At 35.4% G+C, this 26619-nt stretch overlaps 1 protein-coding gene across 1 annotated transcript; it reads left to right on the top strand.

Moving 5' to 3' along the window:
* Positions 1 to 8: 8 nt before the first annotated feature.
* Positions 9 to 26599, top strand: LOC140783636 (187-kDa microtubule-associated protein AIR9). Its single transcript, XM_073130578.1, has 38 exons — positions 9 to 195; positions 601 to 1532; positions 1697 to 1762; positions 2463 to 2528; positions 2688 to 2759; positions 2843 to 2908; positions 3007 to 3069; positions 3152 to 3217; positions 5175 to 5274; positions 6696 to 6797; positions 7768 to 7991; positions 8085 to 8199; positions 8921 to 9041; positions 9605 to 9780; positions 10342 to 10474; positions 13389 to 13489; positions 13583 to 13630; positions 13812 to 13996; positions 14127 to 14244; positions 15945 to 16072; positions 16256 to 16424; positions 16793 to 16911; positions 17096 to 17264; positions 17462 to 17546; positions 17633 to 17706; positions 17782 to 17901; positions 18913 to 19108; positions 19209 to 19330; positions 19416 to 19623; positions 20857 to 20930; positions 21745 to 21883; positions 22047 to 22228; positions 22734 to 22889; positions 24002 to 24133; positions 24793 to 24851; positions 25227 to 25259; positions 25349 to 25480; positions 26034 to 26599. The coding sequence occupies exons 2-38, from the start codon at positions 750 to 752 to the stop codon at positions 26208 to 26210; spliced, it is 5079 nt and encodes a 1692-aa protein (XP_072986679.1). The 5' UTR covers positions 9 to 195; positions 601 to 749; the 3' UTR covers positions 26211 to 26599.
* The last annotated feature ends 20 nt before the right edge of the window (positions 26600 to 26619 follow it).

Below are 26619 nucleotides of genomic sequence, written 5' to 3' on the forward strand. Positions count from 1 at the left end.
TTTTAATCGCCCCCCTGAATAATTATTAATTTTCTACTGTCCTTGGATGCTTCTTTTTCCGAATCTTTTTCTCATTCGCTGCTGCTGCTCCCCCCCCTCTCTCTCTCTCCTCCTCCACTGCGGTAAGAGTACACTCGACCGTTCTTGTTGGAGAGAGACGGATAGGGTGTTGGATCATTTCCACGGGCGACAAAGGTGAGATCGAGCTCGCTCGGATCGAATCTTTTTTTTTTTTCTCATGCTTTTGGCATTTTTCGAGTAGATCGACGTTGTGGTCTTGGATATTTTTCTACAACCCACATTTGGGCAAGATCGCGTAATTTTATTGGTTTGTTCCTTTTCTGGTTAGTTTTGGCTGGTTTTAGGGTTTTAGCTGCGTTCTTCTTGGTTTCCATGTGAAGGTCGGCGATTCTCTCTTTTTTTTTCCTCTGTGTTATATTTTGTGCTAGATTTGGCACTATATGGGACTAAGAACTTTTATTTTCTTTACTGAGCTTTTATTGAGCCGCGGATCTTTCTTTTGTTTTGTACAATCTGTGATTTTAGTGACGGTGTTCTAAGATCAACTTCATGCTGAGTTCTCTTTCTTGAATTTTACAGTGCTTTCGGCGAGTCTGGTTATAGCATGTGGTGTTCTCCCTGACGTTCGAGGAGAATGAGGTTCTGCGCTTTGATGCAATGTCTCGAAGTTCTTGGATGAGGGTTCTGTTTGCCCGCCGGGATTGATTGGAGTTTGGACGCTTCTTGCCATGGAGACTGGGGTGGCAAACTCTCTGTCTTCCACAAAAGATTCCCATGTTGCTTCAGCAGAAAGTGCCAAGAGTTCCTCGAAACCAACAAATGCGGTAACACGGGTAACTAAAACTTCTGGAACTGTTTCATCTCTCAAGAAGAAGACAGATGTTGTTGGAGCACCAAGTTTGGGTATGAGCAGGTCAAAATCTACTCTTAATAAGTCCAGTCCCAGCTCAAATGTAGCTTCCCTGCAGAGGAGAAACAGCATCGGAGGCTTAGCAGAGAAAAAACCAAGTGCAGCATTGAAGAAACAGGAAAATGGAGCTGCGGACGGTAAAAAGGTCTCTTCTTCGGTCTCTGATCCTCTCAAGAAAAGTACCCCAGAGAGCAGAAGGTCATCATTGGCTTCCGTTACTTCAAAATCTCTGGCATCAGTGACACGCGTGGAGACGAAAAAGGCATCTCCAGTTTCACGCTTATCTTCATCAACTGACAGTGTCAAATCGGAGACTATGAAGAAGACCTCTATTAAACCAGCACTAGCAGTCACGAAGAAAGTTCCATCATCTTCTGTGGATAGCTCTAATAGCCGCAATAGCCTGAGAAGAGCCTCTTCCAGTGTCTCTTCTCCTTCATTGCGTTCACCGTCAGTAACAAGCAGCTCAAAGTTAGGGTCTTCACCATCATCGTTTGGCAGGAGTTCTTTATCAAGTCGGAAGAAGACTTCAACTGCTGATAGTCGTGATTCTCGTTTTATGATGCTCCCACAGGTGGATGTCAAAGCTGGGGATGAACTGGTTAGTTTTTTGTTGTCCTTTATATTTGCATTAGAATTATTTTTTTCTCCTTCAGAATTTCATGGGAAAGACAATTATTTGATTCATCAATGTAAACCACGCGATTTTATTGCTTTGATTCTTCATTAATTTGCAATTTCTTTTTATCTTATCCATTGATGCAGAGATTGGATTTAAGAGGTCATAGAGTTCGTAGTCTTAATGCCTTGAACTTGCCACCAAATTTGGAGGTAAGCAATCACATTCTTTGACTATAGAAAATTTATTTTGGATCCTAAATAATTTTTTATAAATTGCAAAGAAGGATATTTTTCTTGTTGTAGTTTATCGAATTATCATACCTCTGAGTTTGACCAACAACACATATAAGTAAAATATCGTATATGGAAATAACTCCATTGGTAATTCATCTCTTTTAGCTCAAATTCAACATGTTTAATGATGAATATCTTCTTTATCTACATTTCCATTTGCTGCTACTTATACTACTTTGTCTCTTGGATGGTGGCCTCTATTGGTCTATTTTCCCTTAGCCAATACATTTAACTAAGCCAAGATCACTTGGGAGATAATATTTTGGTTTTTTTGTCAACAATCCAAACCTCCCTGGCAATTGAAATCCACAGATTCGTTTCTTGAAATCTTTTGGTGTGATGATTTTGTTTCAATTAAATCAATTTTTATCAGGCCACAAAGAATAAGAAGGGATAAATATACAATTCTGTTTGAAGAATTAAGGTTGATTTAGATACTTTACTAGATGTGCTAGAACATGTCTTCATCTGGAACAATGAAAATTTTTCGTTAGAGAATAGCTAGATAGTCTTTCTTTTTTATGTTCCACTTGGTACACATTTTTAGTTGGATTTGTTTCTGCATTTCTCAATTGAATCTGTCTCCACTAAAACTAGTAATCTTCCTAGTTTTTAGTTTGTTTATCTCAGGGACAATCTATTATCCTCTGTGGATGGAATTGAGATATTGAAGCGGGTGAAGGTATGTTTCTTGATGAGTGCTCCAAAACACTGAAAATTTTATCCGATAAGCATGGAAATTTTTTGGCCTTCTTAGTATGCCAATGACCTAACAGTTTATGATAAGTTAATGGCTTCTTGTTGGTCAGGTAATATTGTCTTTGTTTTTACCATATTTCAGGTTCTTGATTTGAGCTTTAATGATTTTAAGGGGCCTGGGTTTGAGCCTCTTGGGAATTGCAAAGCTCTCCAGGTTTGTATTAGGTTAAAACATTTAATTCTTTGATATCAATATATTTTCTTTAACAAAGGATGATATATTCCTTATTCTTTCAGCAACTTTATCTTGCTGGAAATCAAATAACATCTCTAGCCAGCCTTCCTGAACTTCCCAACTTGGAGGTATCTGCATAGAATCACATTGATGTGGGCCTTATATTTGTTCTTCTGTCTGATTCTTAACTAATTATAACAATTCAAAGTGCTTTCTCTCCTTCTAGTTTCTATCAGTTGCACGAAATAGGTTAAAGTCACTTTCTATGGCTAGTCAACCTCGGTTGCAGGTCAGTTGTTGTTGGAACTGGTTCTTCAGATGATTATGTTCTCCTTAAGTTTCAACTTTCTTACTTTAAACTTTTCTCCTAGGTTTTGGCAGCAAGCAAAAACAAAATATCAACTTTGAAGGGCTTTCCTCATTTACCTGCTCTGGAGGTTTGTTTTGTCATACCAATATGCCTTGCTTGTTTTTTTCTGTCTTTTTGGAAATTTTGGTAAAAATAATTTCTGAATTTATGATCACCTTCCAATAAACTTTGAAACTCTAGGGTGAATGTGGAGATATATTAAGATATATTAACTACTAAATTTGATATGCAAGCTTTTTATATTTTAAAATTAAGTTGATAATGTGATTCTAGAGTATCGCTACTTTGTTAGCAATGGCCTTAAAAGGGTATCCCTGTGCCAGGTGTTGTGCTACTCCAGCATGGTGGCGTGCCACCCCGTGTCGATATTGAGCCTATCTTTTTAGCATTTTCTTATTTTCATCAATCATTATCAAACAAATTCAGTGTAATTCTTGTGTTGGCAAATAAAGTCATAATCGTTAACATGATTGAAAATTATCAACACTTCAATAGTATTTAACGCAACATTTTTGTATTATTCTTGTGCTCACAAATAAAGTCTTTGAACTTTCCTATCATTTTACATAAAAATTTGATATCACTTTTAAATTTTAAATTATTATCAATTAATATTATATTATTGATTGTTTAATCATTAATATAAGTTTTAATGAATGTATTCAATCATATTGTGTGTTGAATAATATTTATATTTGACTATTACTATATCTTTGATAAAATGGGTTATTTATAAAAATAATTTAAAAATAAAAGGCTCTAATGTAGATTTTAACATATATTCAAACAAAAAAATAAAGATTGACGTGCCGAAGGCCCAAAGACATATTTAAATATTATAATTTTTTTATTAAAAATATGTGAAATGCGTGCTGTTGGTGGCACGATATGGCATGTGTCTTTTGCACAGCCATCGATGATCCCAATAATAGATGGGAGAGTCTGCCTATATTTGGAGATCCTACTACATGTTGACTCATAGTTGGAGTCTAGTACCTACTGATAGGGCTGAGAAATTCTATTTATTGGGGTGTTGGACACACAGTTGAAGTTTCTCTTTATCACTTATTCTTCTCCTTTATTGCTGGGTTGTTACTGCCATCGTGACCTAGGGTTTGAGGGGGTGGATTCTCATCTTCTTCCTGTTTGACTTGATGTAGTTCGACATACTCATGGCTTATTAACATCTTCGTGATGCTGATCTTTTGATTGAGCTGCTGTTGTTGTCATTGCAGATCTTTCTTCTACTTTGTCATATCATTCTCTTCCTCCAAAAGAGAATATATTTTAGTTATGCATGTCAATGCTGTTGCATTCAAAACAATTCCACCAAAAAAAAAGAAAAAAAAGAAAAGTTGAAGGAAAATCAACAAGCAATAAGAACAAGAGCAACAACAACTACAGATGAAAATCTTCCATATAATTTTCTTTCCCTTTTCATTTCCTGATGATAAATATAAGCATGTGCACCAACTTCTAATAGACATAATTTTGCTAATCATTATGATTTATGAGCATGTGCACCAGCAATAAGTACTACTCGATGTTTTGAAGCATTCAACCTATGATATACGTGTAGAAATTATGTCCAAATTTCACACAATGTTACAGGATGAGATCCTTTTTAGTTTGCTACCACGTGGTAGCCTCTTATAGTGCTTCATGCTTGTTTGTTTTTTTGACGAATATGAAACAGTAAAATAAAGTTTGTATTATTAGGTGAAAATTGATAATGATCTTCTTCACACTCGGAGGATGTGTGAACAACAGATGTGGTTAGCAATTTGGAATTGCTAACACCATAACATCAATACTTAAAGTATCCTGTGAAATGTGAACATCTGTTCTAGACTCTGGAGATTATGGGAATAAATTTGATCAGTCCAGCTTACAATATCAGTATCATAAATAGTCTCATGGAACTTTGCAATTTAGCAAATCATGCATTAAAATGTTTCTGTGAAATATATAGCATATATTGTATATTCATGGTCCTAATGCAATTTTAACTACTATGTGTGCAGCATCTGCGTGTTGAGGAGAATCCAATTCTAGAGATGCCTCACTTGGAAGCCGCTTCCATATTGCTTGTTGGCCCTACTTTGAAAAAATTTAATGACCGCGGTATTAATCAGATTCTAGTTTGTTCGCTTTATATGCTAAACTTCCATTTATTTTGTTTATCCATTTCCTGCACCTTTTAGGTAGTTAATACTTAGTACTTAGTAGGAACTTATGATATACTTTTCTACTTCCATATTGCTTGTCTGGCCCTACTTTGAAAAGATTTAATGACGGTGGTATTAATCAGATCTAAATTCTTTTACTTTATATGTTAAACTTTCATTTATTTTGCTTTATCCATTTCCTTCTCCTTTTTGGTAGTGGTAGGGATTTATAATATATTTTCCTCTTGATTAAGCTAAATAATAAAGTACTTGGTCTTTCTTTTCCTTGAAATGTGACATGCGACATGCTTGATTGATTTCATTTTATTTCTTATTCTACCTAAGGTCATAAATGAGCCAAACACAAGGTAATGAAGGTAGCCTTGGACTGACCAACTTCATAACATACATACTCACCATACTGCCATCTCCTTACTTGAAAGTGGAAACCTTTTCAGACTCTGCCCACTGCTCTTTGAGGTACTCAACTTTTACGGAAAGCTAGATGGGATGGGGCATCCGATGTTTATTGATAAAGGTAACATCAGTGGTACCAGTCTTTCAGAAATGGGTCAAAGCGAAGAGACGCCATCCTTGCTATTTAGATTATTCGAAGGGACTCGGCTTAAATAAGTGGATGTATTTTTTTATTTAATTGGTAAGCAGTAGTAGCTCACTATATCTAAATTTTAAAAGCTCAGGACATCATGCTCTGATCCAAAGCTAATTCACTATCTTATCTAAAAGCTTAAGCTAATAGAGAATAATAGTTTTAGTCTTTTTATATTCTAACACTCCCCCTCATTTCTTGATTGAGACATTTTAATAGGTGAGAAGTGAATTTCAATTAAATGAGAAATTTTACATTTTAAATGACAAGGTAGGTCTGCTGAGTTCATCTGTTAGTCTAACATTTTGCTACGGTGTACATCACATCATCTTGGATTTTTTTTTCCTTCACGTCCACTTTTTTTTTCCACTAATTTTGTTTGTCTGGAAATGTCACAATCACTCAATACTTTTTTGGTTCTTTTTATGTGTGGTAGTAGTATAGCTCATTATGTGTTAATATTTGCTGTATAACAATCTTTGGAAGTCCCTTGTCTTACAACATGCAGGTTGGGATAACCAGTTAATGTGGCTTATCAACATCAAGCTTAAGCTGATGGCTAGAGAACATTGCCTTTTAGACTGATCATTATTTAATTATCTGTTTGCTGAACTGTTGGGTCTTACAAAGGTGTCATGTGTTTATTCCAGAATGCGAGTATGATTAGATTGTAACAGCTGATAATTAAATATGGCTGACTTTCTATAATTAGTTGGCTTGTTTTGTTTAATCATTTTTCTATATCTAATATAAAAATGTTCATGCAGATCTTTCTCCCAATGAGATAGGAGCGGCAAAGCTATACCCTGCTCATACGGCCTTCTGTATTCGGGAAGGATGGGAATTTTGCCGCCCAGAACTTGCTGCAGGTGTTCCTTCTTGAATACTAATATGTTTAACTAATATTTCTATACATTAAAACTGTCTTTGGTGTTCTGATATTGCGAGATTATATGCTTTTATGTCATATTTTATGTCTGGTTGTAGACCTGGTCCCACGTACTCTTTATATCTTCTGGGTTATTCCTCATGTAATGGCACATCCTTGGTGATCGCTTGATGTGGCATCAGTTTTTAATTAGATTATCTACTTATTTTATCTGAACAATTATAAAATTAGCTTAATGTGCAGGGAATGTCCACACTATTTTGTTGGCTATTGGATCGGTTTTTAGACTAGTTATAAATTCGGGCTAGCTTATGTTAGGTTAGTGGGCTACATATCCTCTGTAAAACTCTTAAATTTCTTCTCGACCTTTGAATTTTCCAACATAACTCCTTAACTTCTCAACCTATTGACCTGCCTAAAGATTCTTTCGACTTCTTAACACAACTTCTTTTAACTTCTCAACCTTTAGACTTCCCATCACAACTGTTAGAAGTCGTTTACCACTCAATTTTTCTGGCGAATATCCTGCATATTTCCACGTAAACAATTGGAAATAATTGTAGTGGTCCGTACTATTTACTACTGAGTACTTCCCAGTATTTGTGCTACCTTTTGATACATATAGGATTTTATGAAGACATTCTCAATTCAACGATGATTCATCCTATTTCATTAGATCCAGGAGGAATGTGGTTCCAAAGATGAATTAGATATGGACAGTTCCAACTCTTTTGTGGAAATGCCTTACATGCGATAGGCAGCTAATTTTATTGCTTCTTGTAGCTAGAATTTCCTTTTCTAAACACTTCGAAAATCTTGGATTCACTCTCTAAAATTCATCATAAATGACTGAAGATGCCTACTGATACATCATGGTTTTTTTCTAGTCTCAGTTTTAATTTTGCTTATAAGAAGAGATTGCCAAGTGTAACACTGTCTTTATTGGGCAGACTCAACATTTTCATTCTTAGTTGAGCAATGGAAGGATCACTTGCCTCCAGGCTACATGGTCAAAGAAGCCTACATTGACCAGCCTTTTGAAGAAGATGTTTGCCTTTGCCACTTCGAATTCACATACTTAAGCAGTGATTCTGAGTTAGTTCTTAAATATCAGTGGTTTATTGGTGACAGAACTCCAACTAACTTTGTACCTATTGCTGATGCAGTGGGCAAGGTATGGTCTTTTTTTGTAACAACTTATCAACTGTTCATTTTTTTCTTCCTGACCATCACAATTTGCTACGCTGTTACTAATGTATATAACAAGGTTTACTGGCCAAAACACGAGGATGTTGGTAGATGTTTGAAGGTCGAATGTACTCCAATACTGAGAGATGCCGAATTCCCATCAATTTTTGCTGTATCTTCACCAGTTTCCCCTGGTATGTTAAGAACTAATGAATAATTTCTAAATATATGTGATTTATTCGCAAATTACTGAGTTGTGACTTTTAAGTACCCATTGTTGCTAAATGTCTGTTTCTTAAGCCAGTTCTGATAATCCAACAGAATTTCACCTTTTAGTGACATGTAATGCATTATATTGAGAATGAGGCAAACAGAAACCATTTCTTAGATGGTATAGATAGTATTGTTTCCTAATTGAGGTTTCCCCAAGTTATGTATCGATTTGTACTTTATCAGGAGTGATGGCGTTCCTTGGTAATCAGAACTGAGAAGACAAGAGAACTCATTTCTTGACTCCTTCAGTGTTCTGGTTTGAAAAGCTAAGAAGTGCTATTATATTTATCTACTTATAAGCAGTATCTAAAGATAGATCACATCGTGCATTCTCTTTCATTGACATTACAGTCTTTCCCTCTCAAATAAAGTCATACAGATATGATAGTTGGTTAGTGACTAGAGATCAGATATATTCCTTAATATGTGCCAATTTTCATTCTTTCTACATTATTATGTCAAAATTTCCCATAATGAACAGCCACTCAAGAGAAACGACTGCATTTTGCTGCATTTGATAATAGCTACCAAATCCTTGTTCGCTTACCAAGTACATCAAAGGGGTATATTGTGTCCTTATTTATTTTGAAATTTGTTTGCTTTATTTTACTGTATTTGCTCTGACTGCAGTCTAATGCGCAGGAACTGGATATCCAAAAGTTGTAAACTTGATGGTGCATGGTGATCTTATGGAAGGAAATGTGGTCAAAGGTTCTGCTGAGGTTGCATGGTGTGGTGGGACACCAGGGAAATGTGTTGCTAGGTTGGTATGCTGATGTTGCTTTTTAGTTTACCAATATGCACATTCTCTTCTTTATATCATCATCAGCTTTTCACAGAGTTTTTGACCAAACTAGCCCTTCCAAACCTTTGTTTACATGTCTGTTACATTCCAAAACTTAAATATGTTACATTTCAAAATTTAAATGAGATTATGTGAGTTGGAAAATCATTGATTGAGACGACAATTTTTAAATATAAGTCGCAACTCGGTCAGCAACTTATATGAAAATTTAGAAACCACAACAAAATTTCCAAGTGTGAGGGAATATTTTTCTATATAAATCATTATCCAGGTCAATGTTATATGGAATTCTTTTCTCATACTTAGCAATTTTCTTGGCGGTTTTTAAATTTCTATTTAAGTTGCTGACTAAGTTTGTGATTTATATTTAAAATTTTTTAAACTTACTTTGTCTTGTATTTAAGTTTCGTCGTGAATTAGACACGTGATAAAGAAATTTGGCTGACTTAAAATAGTAAAAAACTCCTTTTCATGAGCAAAACTTTCTTAAGAAGATTAATGGAAGTTGTCCTATTTGCCAGCTGGTTAAGGCGAAGATGGAATAGTAGTCCAGAGGTGATAATTGGAGCTGAAGATGAGGAGTATCGACTGACTGTGGATGACATCGATTCGAGTTTAGTTTTCATGTATACTCCTGTAACAAAAGAAGGCATCAAGGGAGAACCACAGTATGCAATGACCGAGTTTGTAAAAGCAGGTTGAGCTAAATATCTAGTCTTTCTGTACTCCTAGTAACTTTCTGCATTTTGAATTCTGTATTCCTTGAAGGGTGCTATTTAGTTTTAAAGTAGATATATGGAGTAATCTACTTGCTACTTGTCATAAAAAATATTATGCTGTGATAGTAATTCTTGTACTAGTATATCTATCTGGGGAAAGCCCAACTTCCAAGAGGCATTGTTCTGGTTGTTAGTATTTCTTGTGTCAAAATGGAGAGAGTTGCACCTCCATAAGATTGCTAATTCACCATTGCTTGCTTACTTTTTTCCTTGTTTATATTCTTACTTTTATTGAAGCCAGGTTTGCTACTTGGAAAATGTGTCAATTTTAACTTTTAGTTAATCCAACAAATCATCGCTGCATGGTTTTTGTTCATCTTTGCTTGCTTTTAGGTGGTAGTTGCGTAAAATTATTTTAAAATTCCTTCACAGATTGCAGTCATCTTTTCCATGTGACCTTATTGTATGCAATATCGACTAATAACTGTTTCTGTCTTTGCAATGCTCATGACATTGGTCCTTGGAACTCCTGTTTTCAGCTGCGCCATCAGTTACCAATGTGCAAATCATAGGGGATGCTGTTGAAGGTAATACAATTAAAGGGTCTGGAGAATATTTTGGGGGCAAGGAGGGCCCAAGCAAGTTTGAGTGGCTGAGGGAGAAGGAAAATGGGTATGTACATCATATCATGTAATCTTTTCTTCTTCCTTTTTATCTTCTATTGATGATGGTATTTACTTGTTTCTCATTTTAGTATGGCATGTCATGATAACAACTTTTGGCTACTTTTTCTTGCAGAGCCTGTTAGATCTTACAGATTTTTGCCACATAAATTAACACCACATTTGAAATTTACTAAGTAATCTATAAAACAGAACAGATAAATGAACTATTTCTGCTTACATGATGCAAATGGAACTCATGAAATCAAAAAATGGCACAAATTAGTGCGGACACTACTATGGTAATATGACTTCTCTAAGAAGAAAATGGAGAAGTGCGCATTCACCAAGCTTTTTGCATGGCTTGCTACACAATTGAGTTTTCTATTTGCTCCTATAATATGCTTAGAAGTCTTATTCTAATCGCAAGAAGTTTGTCTAATGTTCTGGTGATGATTGAATAAGTTACGGAGCTACTAAAGGTACATTCCTTTATCTTCCAACAATATCATTTTTGCCTAGGGCTGCATATTGGTCCGGAAGTCATTTACTTGACCTTGCTTTATCCAATTCGTTGTGTAAATGTCTAAGGTCTGGGTCATGATGTATTAACCTGCTGGCACTCACTTTGCGTTAATAGGGGATGTTGGCGTGACCCCTCGACTGTCTTATTCGACACTAATAGAATATAAAATATAAAAAACATCGTTATCCAATAGTTTGAGCTTTTAGAGTAGTTGTTCAGTTAACATGGTATCACTGGACATATCTGTCATTTAAAATATAATTCTTCTACCATTAAAATTAAGCCCACTTCTTCGGCGCATCAAATCTCTCAAGCCCAAAAGGAAATGTGAGTGTCAAAATATAAATATAAAAACCACCATTTTCTAATAGTTAAAATTTTCAAAATAGTTGGTGAGTTAGCAAACATATATTCTCCCTTCCTCGTGAAAATTATAGTATATGCATAATACTAGGTTGGCAGGCTGTTGTACAAATTGCAACGTTGACTCACCAAGACACCAACTACCATAAAAGCTTAAAGGAGTTAGAGAATGGTAGACTTAGTCTTTTACTAATCTCTCCCTCGTTCCTAGGCTTGCGAGATTTTGGTAGGTCTAAGAAGTTGACTTGATTTAAATAAGTAGAGATTTTTTTATTTAAGGGATTTTTATAAATCACACCCTACATTTTGCTTATTTTATGATTCACACCCCGTTTTTGGGGATTTTATAATCCGACCCCTCCTTGTCCCTATAATGTTCATTTAACACCCTGAGTTAACTTAACATAACCATAATCAAACTGAATGATACCAGAAAGAGAATATTCTGTTATAATCCACTATGTAATTTATAACATTCCTAAATTATCCTTGTACTAATCTCTAATTTTCTTCATAACTTGAACATCCATACTTGTTGCTTTTTCTTAAACCATGGAGAACATCACCTAAATGCCAAACCAATCTTAGAGTTTCCAAACTCCAAGCCATGAAGATCTTAGAGCTCCTCAAATGCCAAACCAATTTTGTTGCTTGCGACCTCAAGGATGGGGAAGGAGATAAAGAAATTTTGGGAAAAGATGGAGAAACAAGGGTTTGAGCTGGAGAGATTGAGAAAAATAGGTGAAGTTGAGGGAAACTTCTAAGGCTTGTACGTGGTAGGGATTTTGGGGGATTCTTGTGGGTTGTAGGTTTTGATATAATTTTGTGAGGTAGGGTTTAGTTATAGATAAAAAGATTTAGATTTTGTGGGGTTATGGTTTAGTTTGGAGAAGAAGGATTTTGTGGGGATTTAAGTTAGGTCAGAAACTTTTAAGGGTATTTTAGTAATATTTGAACTAAAGTCACATAAACTATATAACATGATTAATGTCAGTTAACTAAAGTAACGTTAGTGTGTTAAATGAACATTATAGAAAAAAAGAGGTGTTGCGTTATAAAATCCCCAAAGATGGGGTGCGAATCACAAAATAGGCAAAATGTAGGGTGCGATTTGTAAAAATCCCTTTATTTAATTGACAATATAGATCTAGTAGGATATGAACTTAGGACATTCTGCTCTGATTCAATGTTAACTCACTAACTATTTTAAAAGCTACTTTAAAAGCTTAATCTATTGGAAAATTGTGGCCTCTATTCTTTATATTCCAACAACTATGGAAACTGACATATATTGGGTGCTTATACCGTCAACCATAAAAGTCTCGAGCCTTGTTGTAGACTAATACTACCTCTTTGGTTTTCTTATCTCTATTGGAAAATTGAGATAATCATTATTCAAATAACTTTTTAATCCATTTTGGTGTAGCCTTTTTTGAGAATACATTTGATTCGACAATAGAAATTTGCAAGGAATGTCCTAAAGTTTTCTTCATTTAGAACATCAAGCAAGCCTCTCTTTCGAAGTTTGTGCTGTCTTTTCCACTAGTTCATTGTGATATAGGAAGTAATTGAAGTCATTGGTTTATGGCTCTCAGACTCTGCTACGTACTTAATGTGTAAACTGTAAACAAAATATCAAATGTAGGTAGATTAAAAAGAATATCAAATTGATATCATCTCTTCTGCAGTTCTGTGGCTGTTTAGATATTTTCATTGTGTATTAGTTCAATAACTGGATAACTGCTGAAATCTTGCCAAGTGAACCTGATAGTTTGTATGCTTTTAATGTGTCCTGGGAATTTGATAATATTTTAGTTATCTGTAAGTTCCTTTCTAGAATGCTAGCGCTATTGCGGATTCTGTTGCCTGACAAGATTTAGTTTAGCATTTCTGAATGCTTATTAATAGATCTTATTGTATTTCTAGTTAACATACTATTGCTGTTGGTATTCTTTTGACAGTTCACTGATGCATTAATTTGTTCTAAAGTTTCAGGAGACTTATTTGTTTATTTTTCCTTTCGGTTTTTGGGCAGTGCATTTCTATTAGCATCAACTGGTACCACTGAGTATACCTTGGCCAAAGAGGACGTTGGGTTACGTCTAAAATTTGTTTATATTCCCATCAATTTTGAAGGTCTGTTTGTGCTCTTGTATTGTTATAGATCTCTTGTACTTTATTAACTATGTTACCAAATGATCATCTACATGCTTTTCATTGTCTTTCCAGGTCAGGCGGGGGAATCAGCATATACTCTGTCAGAGATAGTAAAGAAAGGTAGAAACCAATGATTCGTTGGTTAGCTTTTACCTGTGTTGCTTTTGATTGCATAGTTATTTCATCTTCTATCCAAAAGGTTTAATAGCTTATCTCTGACATCATCTGTCTAATGCCATGTTCATGAAGCTTTGATCTTATTATAAGTATCTTCTCTCGGTTTATTCTCTTCTAATTTCAGCGCCGCCAAAGGTCACCAATTTGAAGATAGTTGGGGAACTGAGGGAAGGGAGTAAGGTGACCGTTGCTGCAATGGTCACTGGGGGAACTGATGGATCCAGTAGGGTTCAATGGTTTAAAACTACTTTCTCCAAATTAGAAGGTGAACATGGTCTTGAGGCAGTTAGTACTTCCAAAGTTGCAAAGGTGAGAACTCTTAGTTGTTCTTGTAGAATTTAATGTAAAAATCATTACACAATGCTGAAGATCAGTTTTTTTTTTTTGCTTATTTAAATAATCGATTTTGTGTATTACAATACTTTTCTGCAATTGACAGGCATTTCGTGTGCCCCTTGCTGCTGTTGGTTATTATATTGTTGCAAAATTTACTCCAATGGCTCCTGATGGTGAAACTGGTGAACCAGCATATGTGATATCAGAAAAAGTTGTTGAAAGTAAGTGACAATGGTATATTTACCAATCATATAGTTTACATGAAATAAATATGGCCACTGTGATAGCTCCCATTACGACTCTTAGTGTTTACCTGTACTTTCATAGTTTCATGACTAGAATTTTTTTTATTATGTTATCATATGATCATAACGCAAGTAAGCACGTGTTATCTCTTGGCAGTCCATTATGTTTTGCTATCAACTTATAACTATTGAATATTGATACCGCCATTGTGATAGCTTCCTTGATATTTTACCCAAATCTGGTAGTAATTATCCATCATCAGAACCCAAATTCTACACCCCATCCTTTCTCTGCCATTTGGTAAATCAGTTGGCATTTGCTTGTGTTCTTCACAGGCAATCCTCTATTGGTGTGAACTTCTCTATGCCTATCTTTCAACTGCATCATTACTAGCTGGATAACTTTTTGGTTGAAATATCCAATTTATTATTATTGTAAAACCTATCTTTCAACTGCATCATTACTTGCTTAATGCTCTGAAGTGGTGGGACTTTTTTCAAGCTCACTAATCTGGCAGAGGCAGTGGTGTTCTGTTCACACTGCACTTGTAATATGGTGTCAAAATGGTTGGAGGCATGGACTCAGATATGGCATCTTACTTGTTTAGTCAAGAGCTGATATGGTATATATGTTATCATGCAGCTGATCTTTGGGTTTTGGGCACTTAGTTGGACCGAACAATGCAACAGTCTGTGTGGAGTATTCCGTGCTTCATATAATGGGTTGTGCAACTGCTATTTTTCCTAATAAAAGGAAACACTTTATGGTTCACTAGCTAGAGATGTCTTTCTGTTTTGCATCGTACACTATTTTTTTTCTTTTTGCAAATTGCATGTGCCATGTTGAGCTATTATGGAAAGTGGAACCCACTTAATTGACTGGTTTGCATTTTGACACTGCCCTTTTCTGGTAGGATTGGAAAATCCAGCCTACTATAAGTTCTTTAAGTTTATATGGATAATTAGAAATATATTCCTTTATGCTTGCCATATATTTTTGGCTGAAAGTACCATTTAAGATTACATAATTTTGTTTCCTTCTTTTTCCTTAGAGAACCATCCCCAACCCTCATCCCACCTTTACTCTTTGATCGCTTTTAGGAGTGGCACAACATTTAGCATGGTCCATGAGAGTGGATTTTGAGAAATGGGACCATGGAAACTGTTGGAATACATCATAAGGTCAAGAGTGGGTTGGGTAGGATAAGGATCTAGGGGATAAGCTACAACAGAAGATTTACCTTATTGAGATGGCTTTTTTTTTGGTGAAAGAGTATATTGGTTATTTGGTTAGTATGTAAGGAGGAGATACAAATGTTCCTTATATATTGAAGGAGCCCAATGCAAACTATGGTGGATAAATTTTGCTATTGTACATGAAAATTTTGTTAGGTTTTTGCAATCATGCCTGAAGAGAGATGGGTTTCTGCAATAACCTATGTAAGGCGGGTGGCAGTTTACATATAACCTTTTTTCATGCACAACGTTCTCCTGTGTCTATGATAGCTTAACTTGATTGCTTCAAACACTAGTTAGCTACTTAGCTATATCTTACTTTTCTGTTCAGTAGCGTCTTTTATAGACTTGTTTAATACTTTACAAATTGTTGATGTCTTATCATTGTTGTTGATCCTTGATACATATATGAGCTTTAAATAAGTTTACATCTTATGCAGCACTTCCACCGAGCTTAAATTTTCTAACTATAACTGGTGAGTTCCTTGAGGGCGAAATATTGACAGCATCATATGGTTACATTGGGGGCCATGAAGGAAAAAGTCTGTACAATTGGTATCTTCATGAAGTATGTTTATTTCTTTCTCCATTGCTCTGATATTCTTATATGTACATTGCAATTTTAAGGGTTTAGAGTTTCACTGTCACATGTCAGTATTTATATGCATATGGGGCCTGTTTCCTTTTCTGGAAGTAAGACATTGTTGCTGTTCTCTTGCTATCTGTTCCTTATGTGCGTGTTGATCCACAGACAAAGACCAGCATGGGTGAACCTGTTCCAGAGGCATCTGGTCTTCTTCAGTATCGAATATCAAAGGAGGCTATTGGCAAATTTATTTCTTTCAGATGTACTCCTATACGGCAAGATGGCACTGTTGGTGAGCCAAGAACTTTCCTAGGGCAGGAGCAAGTCCAACCAGGTGCTTTTTAATTTTTAATTTTTTATAAAACCACATAGCTTTTGGACTTGGGAGTTCAGAATTTGAGAATCAAGGCATCCAAGTTTGGAGAACGCCAACTCAAATCTTGACCGTCTTCACTAGATATTCCTGCATATTTAGCCAGATAAACCATGATCAGTTGTTACTAGATTGAGAAAGTGTAGTCATTATTGCACTAATTTGATGGAGTCATTTCATTCAATTTCCTGATACAGATAGTTGCCATTAAAGATATGATAGTTGTTTGCCATATCCATGGTAAATAGTAATCAGAATTCTTACATCTAAATGAAGCGAAAACAATTCCTGCACATGATACTATATGCATGTTAATTTTTTATGCACAGGAACTCCAAGGTTGCTTTCTTTCCACCTAATGGGTGAGGGTGTAGAAGGAACTACCTTAGTTGCAAAGAAGAAATATTGGGGAGGTGAAGAAGGTGATTCAATTTTCCGTTGGTTTTTGGTAAGTGGTTGCCAACCAGCTATGTCTTCGTCGCACTGATCTTGGTCGACACCTCTAGAGATAGGAAAGGAGATCTATTAGAGAATAATTGGAATTCTTGTATGTAATTAGTATAATACCTTCAACTTCAATGTGCTACATAGCTTGTAAGACATAGTAAAGGAAATCTATTTTGCATTTACAGACTAGTTCTGACGGTACACAGAGGGAAATTGAAGGTGCTACAACTGATTCATATACCTTAACATGCAATGATATCGGCTTCCTTGTGTCTGTTTCATGTGAACCTGTTAGAAGAGACTGGGCTCATGGTCCAGTAGCAACTGCAGAACATATTGGTCCAATTGTGCCTGGTACATCTAAAGTTTGACGGTTATTCAGTTGTTGTCTTTTTGTTATTATCCAATACCAGACATGGTTTCTTCTCCATTATTATTCTTGCCTTCTTGGAGCTCAAACAGTTTCTTTGACAATCCTCTATACTTGTTTAATTTATATATGTTGAGAAATGAAACAACATAAGTGCTTGCATTCTTAAACCTGTTTGCAGGACCACCAACTTGTCAGTCGCTCGAGCTTCTTGGGTCAATGGTTGAAGGAGGCCGCCTGAGCTTTGCTGCTGAATACAGTGGAGGGTGGGAGATCTAGTTCTGTTTCAATTTTTCTTATCTTCAAATGCTATATTGGACTAAATTTGATAATTGGTTTCTTTTCCCAACAGCGAAAGAGGAAGCTGCACACATGAATGGTTTAGGGTGAAGCATAATGGTAGTAAGGACAAATTAAATAATGATGGTGAGTCCATTCAAATTATAGACAACATAATTGCTTATTAACCTTTGGATGTTACATAACGTATGCCTTTCACAGATTATGTGGATTTGACTCTTGAGCATGTTGGTGAATGTATTGAGCTTGTTTACACTCCCGTGAGGATAGATGGATTAAAAGGGACGCCTAAGAGCATTATCTCAGATTTCATTCTTCCTGGTGAGTGTAATTTCACTTAAGGAAAATGTTAGATTGGGACAGGAATGTCGTGCCTGCCATGAAGATTAAATGCTTGTATAAACTATGATGAATTTGATGTCCTTAAATTTTCAAAATGAATATGTTTCGGATGTGTCCTATAAATTCGGAAAACATGGTTGAAAAAGGAGAAAATATAGATATCTTACATAAGATAGTAGTATCATCCTAGCAGCAAAATATTAGGTTACTTGTTGGAGATCACCTTGTCGGGCCTTAACTCATCAGATCTACCTCCAATTCACTGGATTAATTCACATTGCAGGAGGGGAGCATGTCAATTCATAAAACATGGTAGAAAAAGGAGAAAAAAGAGATCTCTCACATAAGATAGTAACATCCTAGCAGCAAAATATAGATTACTTGTTGGAGACCAGACCAACTTGTCAAACCTTCTCTCATCGAATCTACCTCCAGTTCCCTGGATTAATTCGCTTTGCAGGATGAAAGAATGTGTGTATTGGATTTGGGAGTTATTCATGAGTGATCGGGAGATCAGGACATATATTATTTGATGTCTAGGTATGGGTATGGGTTTTTAATGAAAACACTTGTAAATTAACTAGAGATGAGAATACTGAATGTGGTGTCTTAAAAACTACTGAGAACCAACTCAGACTATTTTGGTAAATAAGAATAGGTTTGATGCTATTAAAAAAACATGGATCTGTTGGAGAGTATTCTTGCTCCAGATCTGTCAAGACAATGATTTTTCTGAGTAAACAGGTATTTGTTGCTTTGATATAGTTTCTCAAGTACATTTAGGTCACTCATAATCGAGGAGAAATATATATTATGTAGCATGAGAGCCTGACAGATTGAGTAGGATTTTTATTTTATGTTGAATAATAGTCTCAGTGCTTATGAAGTTATATCCTGTTGGTTTCTTTATCTATGTTGTTCATTGGTAGTCTATCTGCATACACTTTAGTAAGATATTAACTGTTAGTTCTTTTGTATGCGCTGCTACAGCGGACCCAAAGGGTATTGAAATTGTACTGCCAGACTGTTCTGAGGATATGGAAATTGTTCCCCTGAAATCTTATTTTGGTGGAAAGGAAGGTATTGGGAAGTACATTTGGTTCCAGATGAAAGAGAAATTAGCTGAATCAGAATTGGTTAACCTACCTTCATTGGCTGATGATATTCCTATTGTTGGAGAGACCTTGTGAGTTGTGCACTGCTGACAAAATGAATTATATTTGATTCTTAAAAATAGTTTGCTTTTTAGAGTTAAGATTTTGATGGTCCATGGAATCTGGAAACAGAACATATAAACCCTCTCTAGAGGATGTTGGCTCGTATTTGGCTCTTTACTGGGTCCCTACACGTGCTGATGGGAAACTTGGAGATCCATTAGTTGCCATTATCAATCATCCAGTTATGGCAGGTACTATATTGAGTTATATTCATGCCTCACTACAATGTTTCATGTTTACATTGTGACACTTGATACTCTCACCTTTGAAAAACAGCTGCTCCAATTGTTTCCAAAGTATGTCTGAAGGAGATCAAGCCAGGTGTATTTGCTGGAGAGGGGGTGTATTATGGTGGATATGAGGGATCAAGCCTCTATAGCTGGTACAGAGAATCTAATGAAGGAACTATAGTTCTTATAAGTGGAGCTAATTCAACTACTTATGAGGTTACAGATTCAGACTACAATTGCCATTTATTGTTTGGGTAATTGCTTTCTTCAAGTATAATTGTTTATCACACATTCCTATCTGATTTATCTGCTTTGTAATCTTGGGAAGTGCAACGGGACTTTGTGCAAACACTATTTTCATGTATATGACATGACCTTGCTAATGAAGTTTTTCTGTCTTTCTTCTGAGCTAAGAAAGAAATTGAGGTTATAAGTAGTTGTAGTTGAAGGATCTTGAAGCTTGACAGAAAGTCGAGTGTGGCCTCACAGAGGAAAAAATGCTAGAGGATTTGATAATTTTCAGTAACGAAGGACACAAAATATAGTATTTTAGATGTATTCTCTTGGCAATACACAATTTAGCAAAATCCAAGTTTAATTTTGGGAGAAATGCCTTCCATGATTTTTCTACTTTTTTTCTTCTTACTGAACATTATTGACAGTACCTATGTTGTTTTTAGATTTGGAATCTCTTTTTTGGGCACATTTTGGTTTATAGAAGAGTAATATTCCACCTAAAAAGGAACTATAAGATGGAAATCATAAAGATGAATGCATGTATATTGGATAAACCATCTTTTCATGGATTGGGTGTGTTTGGAAAGAAAAAGAAGGGAAGAGACATGAGGGGTGGAATATGAAGAGAGGAAAGGTGCTACTTGGTCTATTGGCTTAGTGTAGAGAAGGGAAGAAATATAAGAAATGGGATGGATAGAGAAAATTAGAAGTTGGAAGTTGGTTTACAGGTGTACTGGAGGGAAGTGGAGGGGTGGAATGTGGAGGAAGAATTTTGAGTTGGTTTGGACTTTGGAGGTAGTGTAACATAGCTATCAATGATGGCGAAGGTATAGTTCTAAGCACCATTGCTGGATTGTCTGATTCCAAGAGGCAATTTCAATTTTAATTTCACTTTCAATTTCTTTACAGCTGTAAAGTTCAAGCTGAAACAAGTTATACATGCATACTGTTTTTGGCCTTGATATGATCTGTGGTTTCTTTGCTTGATTACTTCTTTAACTGCTGTTTGTCCTTACATATTAGTGTCCTAACTTGTGTATAAATTCTCTATAGTTCTTGTTTGGTAGTCCTTAACTCCTTATGAATTAATACTGATTCAATTATCTGCACACAAACATACTTTTATTTATTAAAATTGTTATAATATATGTTAGTTATCATTTTTTTTATTAGTTTTCCTTTGTAATTTTGTATCATTCAGTCCAGTTGAGCAAATTTTGATACTTTGATAAATGATAACTTCATGACAGATATACACCCGTTCGTTCAGATGGAGTTGTTGGTGAACTCAGATTATCTGAACCATCTAACATTATTCTACCAGGTAACTTATTTTTATGCTGTGAATTTAGTGTTCTGCAATGAACACCTAAAAAAGAAATGGCACCACTATTCTTGCCTACAAGTCATCATAGTTGCAGTTATTTTCCTTTTGCCATCGATTGTGTACTAATCGTTTTGGTGTAATGGGAAAAATCCTTCACTCAGTTCCAAAAATGCAAGCATTATTTAATTCATTTTCAGCAGGGTGATTTTCCTTGTGCAACAGGCCAATATGAGTGTATAAAAGCTACAATCTAATATTGTGGAAGATTTGTCTCTAGTAGGACTGCTTATTTCTTATCATGGTTCATTGCTGAGTGAGAAATATTTTATTTAACTTTAAAGTTAATGCAAAAGTAATTTGACTGTCATCAGTTGCTCACTACCTATTGTATAAATGTATCTGTGTGCGTTCTCTAGTATTGAATAGTTAATTATTGAGGTTTGGTTTTGAAATGAGCTTTGGTGCATATATTTGTCAATCTGCATGATACTTCCTGGCAAGAAAATATGTTTTTGCATAGCGTAAGGTTCCAGCAAAGGACTATCTCAGACTTTACTATGTGTGGCCTAAAAGAATGAATAAATTGAATTTGAATCCTCAGGATTCAGGACAGGTTTTTTCTTAATTCAACTTTTGGCTTGTCTGCCTAAAAGGATTGTTTACTTATGTTTTGTCGAGTGCTCATTGATTTGCGTTATGCATTTTATCTCATCATCTTGGAGGTCTTGTTGCTATAAGTAGTTTTCAAAAATACTGTTTTTCCTACATAAATGTCATTCAGTATAATGACATAATTTCCTGCTTTCTTCAGAACTACCAAAAATTGAAGTCCTTTCTTTCAAAGGAAAAGAGGTTGAAGGGGACTTACTAACTGCTGTTGAAATAATTCCTGAGAGTGAGATTCAACAGAATATTTGGGAAAAATACAAGAAAGAGACTAAATATCAGTGGTAAAATGCTGCTTGTATCACATTGTTTGCTTTACAATGTTTTTATTTCAATTTGATCAATACAAGAAAGAGACTAAATATCAGTGGTAAAATGCTGCTTGTATCACATTGTTTGCTTTACAATGTTTTTCTTTCAATTTGATCATGCAAAATTGTGGAACAGGTTCTGTTCAATAGGAGCAGGAGAGTGTCAAACCTTTGAGCCATTGGCTGCTCAGAACTCTTGCTCATATAGGGTGCGCACTGAGGACATAGGTCAATGCTTAAAATGTGAATGCATTGTAATTGATGTGTTCGGAAGGTTGAGTGAGCCAGCATCAGCTGTTACTGCTCCTATATTGCCAGGTACCTTTCCATTCCAGTCAGTCCAAATGACTTTTATTGTTGTATGAGGTAGCAATGCTGAAATTACCATTAGTCTGAGGTTAAAGTCTGAAACGCCGTTCAGTATTTCATTCTTATTTTATCCCCACGGCAGTTTCTTTGTACAAATGCTAAGTTAAGAAATGCTTTTCGTTTTTAATGAGTGGATAGAATTTTCATCAATGCATTGGTATTTAATAAGGTTAAGCATTGAGGCCTCTCTTCTTCCAGAAGCTTGGTGAAGAAAATGCTGGTATTTGATGATTCCTTCAGCAGTTCATCATGATATGAAATCTTTTAAGCTACTCTGGAATGATGGCATAATTTTTCTTATGCTTGTGAATTCCTTCAAATATAAAAAAAGCGAATGTTCAATGTCAAGCTTTGATCGTTGATATTGCTACTATCTGGTCAAACTTCTACTGCCTTTGCTAGTTACCTTTACATTGTAAGCTGCTGTGTGATCTGAATTTTTTTATGTTTGCAGGAATACCCAAAATTGCTAAGCTGGAAATCGAAGGTAGGGGTTTCCACACTAACTTATATGCTGTTCGAGGAATCTATAGTGGAGGAAAAGAAGGCAAGAGCAAAATTCAATGGCTTAGATCAATGGTTGGAAGTCCTGATCTTATCTCTATACCTGGTATGAACTATGCTATTGTTACTCATCTCTCATAGTAACTCCACAAAATTCCAAGATCAAGTCATGCAAAGAAGCTGCCAATTCAACTATATTGCATGGGCTCAACTTATAAAACCCGGACATTATTCTTGTAATATGTTTGATGGCACACCTATACTATGCTCTCCTTTACTGGTAAATATTTTCTGCTTTTTAGCAAAAGCTGGAAAACAATAAAATGGCAATTTCCAACTTCCACAGGAAGTAAAGAATGAAGCAATGCTGGAGGACACGAGTTTCTGTTTATCCTTTTCAATTTTTCAGCTAATACAAGGGTTCAGTGACAACTTAGTTTGACAATCACAAACTTACAGTTTTAGCAAATTGAGACAGATATTTTTGTACCAAAATCTTTTCTACCCTTTTAGCACTGTTAGCAACTTAGTAATGTAATTTCTCTCTGTTGAAAAGACGGAAAGTTAGTTTTTGATCACTTTCTTCTTTGTCCTGAAAGAATTAGATTCATTTTACTGTTAAAAGAGTTGAGATATTTGCTCTTCTCCATACTCCTACTTTTCTTTTTTCATCTTTCTCCTTCATTATTGGAAGTGAAAGTATGGAGGTAAGTTTGCGGACATATCACCCTACCCCAATCATTCATCTGGTTCATACTGTTAAGTATCCAAGTAATGCTGACTTTTCACTATCTGAGTTCTAATGCTTCTTTTCCTTTTTGTGATAATCAGGACACAATCATATACCCTACACATGAATAAGTAAATTAATTGTGATTGAATGCTAACCTGATTATTTTATTGGTTATGCAAATTTGATCCTATAATTATGCATTTCTTCATTTAACTGCTATTAAGTGCTGCATAGGTTCTAAGGTATTCTTTTATGACAATCATGACATAAGCATATGCCTTAAACAAGCAAGTTATTTGTGGTTTCAATGCTAACGAGATTGTTTTACTTCATTTTATCTTTTTATGCAAATTTGATTCTGTGAAGATCTACTTCATCTCTGCTTAGTTGCCATTAATATGCTGCACACACTTAACTGATGCATCGATTTGGCTTTCGCTCATTATTTGCAAAATCTTACTATATCTTAATGATTTTCAACTCAGGTGAGGTTGGAAGGATGTATGAAGCTAATGTTGATGATGTGGGGTACAGACTAGTAGCAATTTATACTCCCATCAGAGAAGACGGTTTTGAGGGACAACCTGTTTCTGCATCAACAGAGCCGATTTCAGTTGGTATGTTTTTACTTGTTTGTCCTTGTTATCTTTGTTGAAAATCTATTTTTTTATAGCTTGTGTCCTTTTCCTTATAAGATGCAGGTTTCTGTATTATGCAACATCTTTAAGGGAAATATCTTAATTTTTTTATTGTTACATGATATGTTAGGAAAGTAAACTTCTTAATCCATGTGTTTCTCTGTCATATTTTTTTATCATACTTCATATGGTCATATTTAGTCTAATAATGAACTAGTTGTTATTCTGGTTTATTATCTGAATCCAAATAGATAAGGAACTAAAATTTCAAATCTGAAGAAATGATTTGTGGCTCATTTTTCTTTTTAACATGGTATTATGAGTTGTTCCTCACTCTTAACAAATGTGATGATCTATCCCTCTTGTAAAGTAGCTCATTCTAAAGGAAATGAATTGCTTGATCCTTTTTCTTGGTTTGATAAAATGCAAATTTTAAAAGAGGGTGTCATTTAGTGTGATGGGCCTGGCATGCTCTGTCCATCTAAAAGGTTATGGGTTCAAATTCATCAGAAGTGTAAGATTGTGTACATCTTTCTTGACCCATCGTAGGCGGGAGTCTAGTGCATTGAAATGTTTTTTATTGTTAATTTTGAAAATTTCTCTGTCTGAATATTCACTTGGTTTCTCCCCATCTACAGAGCCTGAAGTTTATAAAGAAGTAAAGCAGAAGCTGGAGCTTGGTTCTGTTAAATTTGAGGTTATATTCAACCCCACTTAAGAACACCTCTTTTACTTACATAATTAAGTTGAGAATGCATACACCTTTTTTCAGACTCTTTCTTGACCTTCCTTGAACCTTGTGCATCTTGTATCTTCGGTTAACGCTTACTTTTTTCTGTTTGGTGTGACTGGCTAAATTCTACAGTTTTATATTTTAGTGTTGATATTACTTGATTTTAGAATGACCTCTACTTTCTTGATACAACAAAGAAAACCATGTCATTGTTGCCAGTATCAGATTGGCTTTGAAGTTGATAGTTTGGAGAAAAGTTTCTCACAAATGTCGAATGCAAAAATGTTTTAATATGATAAAATCTAGCTCTCTGAAGTTGGCAGTCATTTTTGTTTTCAGGTATTGTGCGACAAGGACCGGTCTTCAAGAAAGGTAGTCACTCTTAGTTTGAGCCAGACTCTATCATCTTCTTGTTGACATGAATCACAGAAAATTTTTGTGCATGATTGCCAATTTTACAGGTTCCAGGAGTGGGTGAACTTGAGAGAAGAATTCTAGAAGTTAACCGGAAGAGGGTTAAAGTTGTTAAACCTGGTTCTAAGACTTCTTTTCCAACTACTGAAGTACGAGGAACCTTTGTCCCCCCTTTTCATGTAAGTTTCTCTATGATAAACATCAAAACTATTATATACCAAGGGAAATATGATTCATTCCAAAATCCTTCATTCTTCATTATGTTAGGAAATCTGCAAATTGCAATAAGAACTAGCAAGTTCCTTTATTGATTTGAGGGAAAAGCTGCCCTACTTTTTTCTAATTTTGGCCTTATTTTCTTTTTAAAACTTTAAACATAAAATTTTCTTTTCTAAGATGAGCATATTTAGCATGTATATTATCTTAAAACTGCTGAGCATACTACAAACATCTATACTCTCTAAGGAACTGCATGGGTTTAATCATTCACTCAAGATGAGTTCCACATCCTATCTTCAGATGTTCAAAATAAGAAAGAAGTAGCGCCCCAAATCTGGGAAAAAGAACAATTAAAATAATTATATGGAAGAATGATGAGTAAAGCTTAGAGTTGATTCCTGTATATAAATTTAAAATTGCGGACACATATGGAACTCGAAAGGTGGGCTCTAGAAGTGCTTGGCTTTAGGTTTCACCAGCACCTTGTCTTAACATATGATTGGGATTTTGCAGGTTGAACTTTATCGCAATGAACAGCACCGGTTCAAGATCGTCGTCGATAGTGAGAATGAAGTGGACTTGATGGTGCAAACCCGACACATGCGGGATATCATTATTCTTGTCATAAGAGGGCTTGCTCAAAGATTCAACAGTACCTCTCTTAATTCTCTTCTCAAGATTGACTCATGACACTGGAGAAGGAGAACCAGAGGACGTGAAATTTACTTCTCCATAGACTTCTATTAAGCTTTCTTGCCATTGGCGGAATTCTCCAATTTGCTGCACACTATAGTGATGGTGTTACAAAATCATATGGAGAGATATTTCGTTTTTATTAGGTTTGCAAGTTTTTGGTTAGGTCTTCTAGGGTTTTGGTTGTGCAATCCTGATGTGAATCACCCTGTCTATCACCCCCACAGGCCCACTACAGTGATCTTGGGCTGCTAGTTATCTCACCTTGGAAATCTTAGATTCTCATCAGCTTACTTGCTTGTTTTGTGTAAATTATATGCTTTCTTCTATGACAAGGATGTTGTAAAATGTACAGGATGTATATTCAGATTTTCAAGCTTGTATGATTTTCTCTTTCTTTCTTTTT

The sequence above is a fragment of the Typha latifolia genome, chromosome 3, assembly GCF_019914945.1.
Source record: "Typha latifolia isolate L0001 chromosome 3, TyphaL0001v2, whole genome shotgun sequence".
NCBI lineage: Eukaryota > Viridiplantae > Streptophyta > Magnoliopsida > Poales > Typhaceae > Typha > Typha latifolia.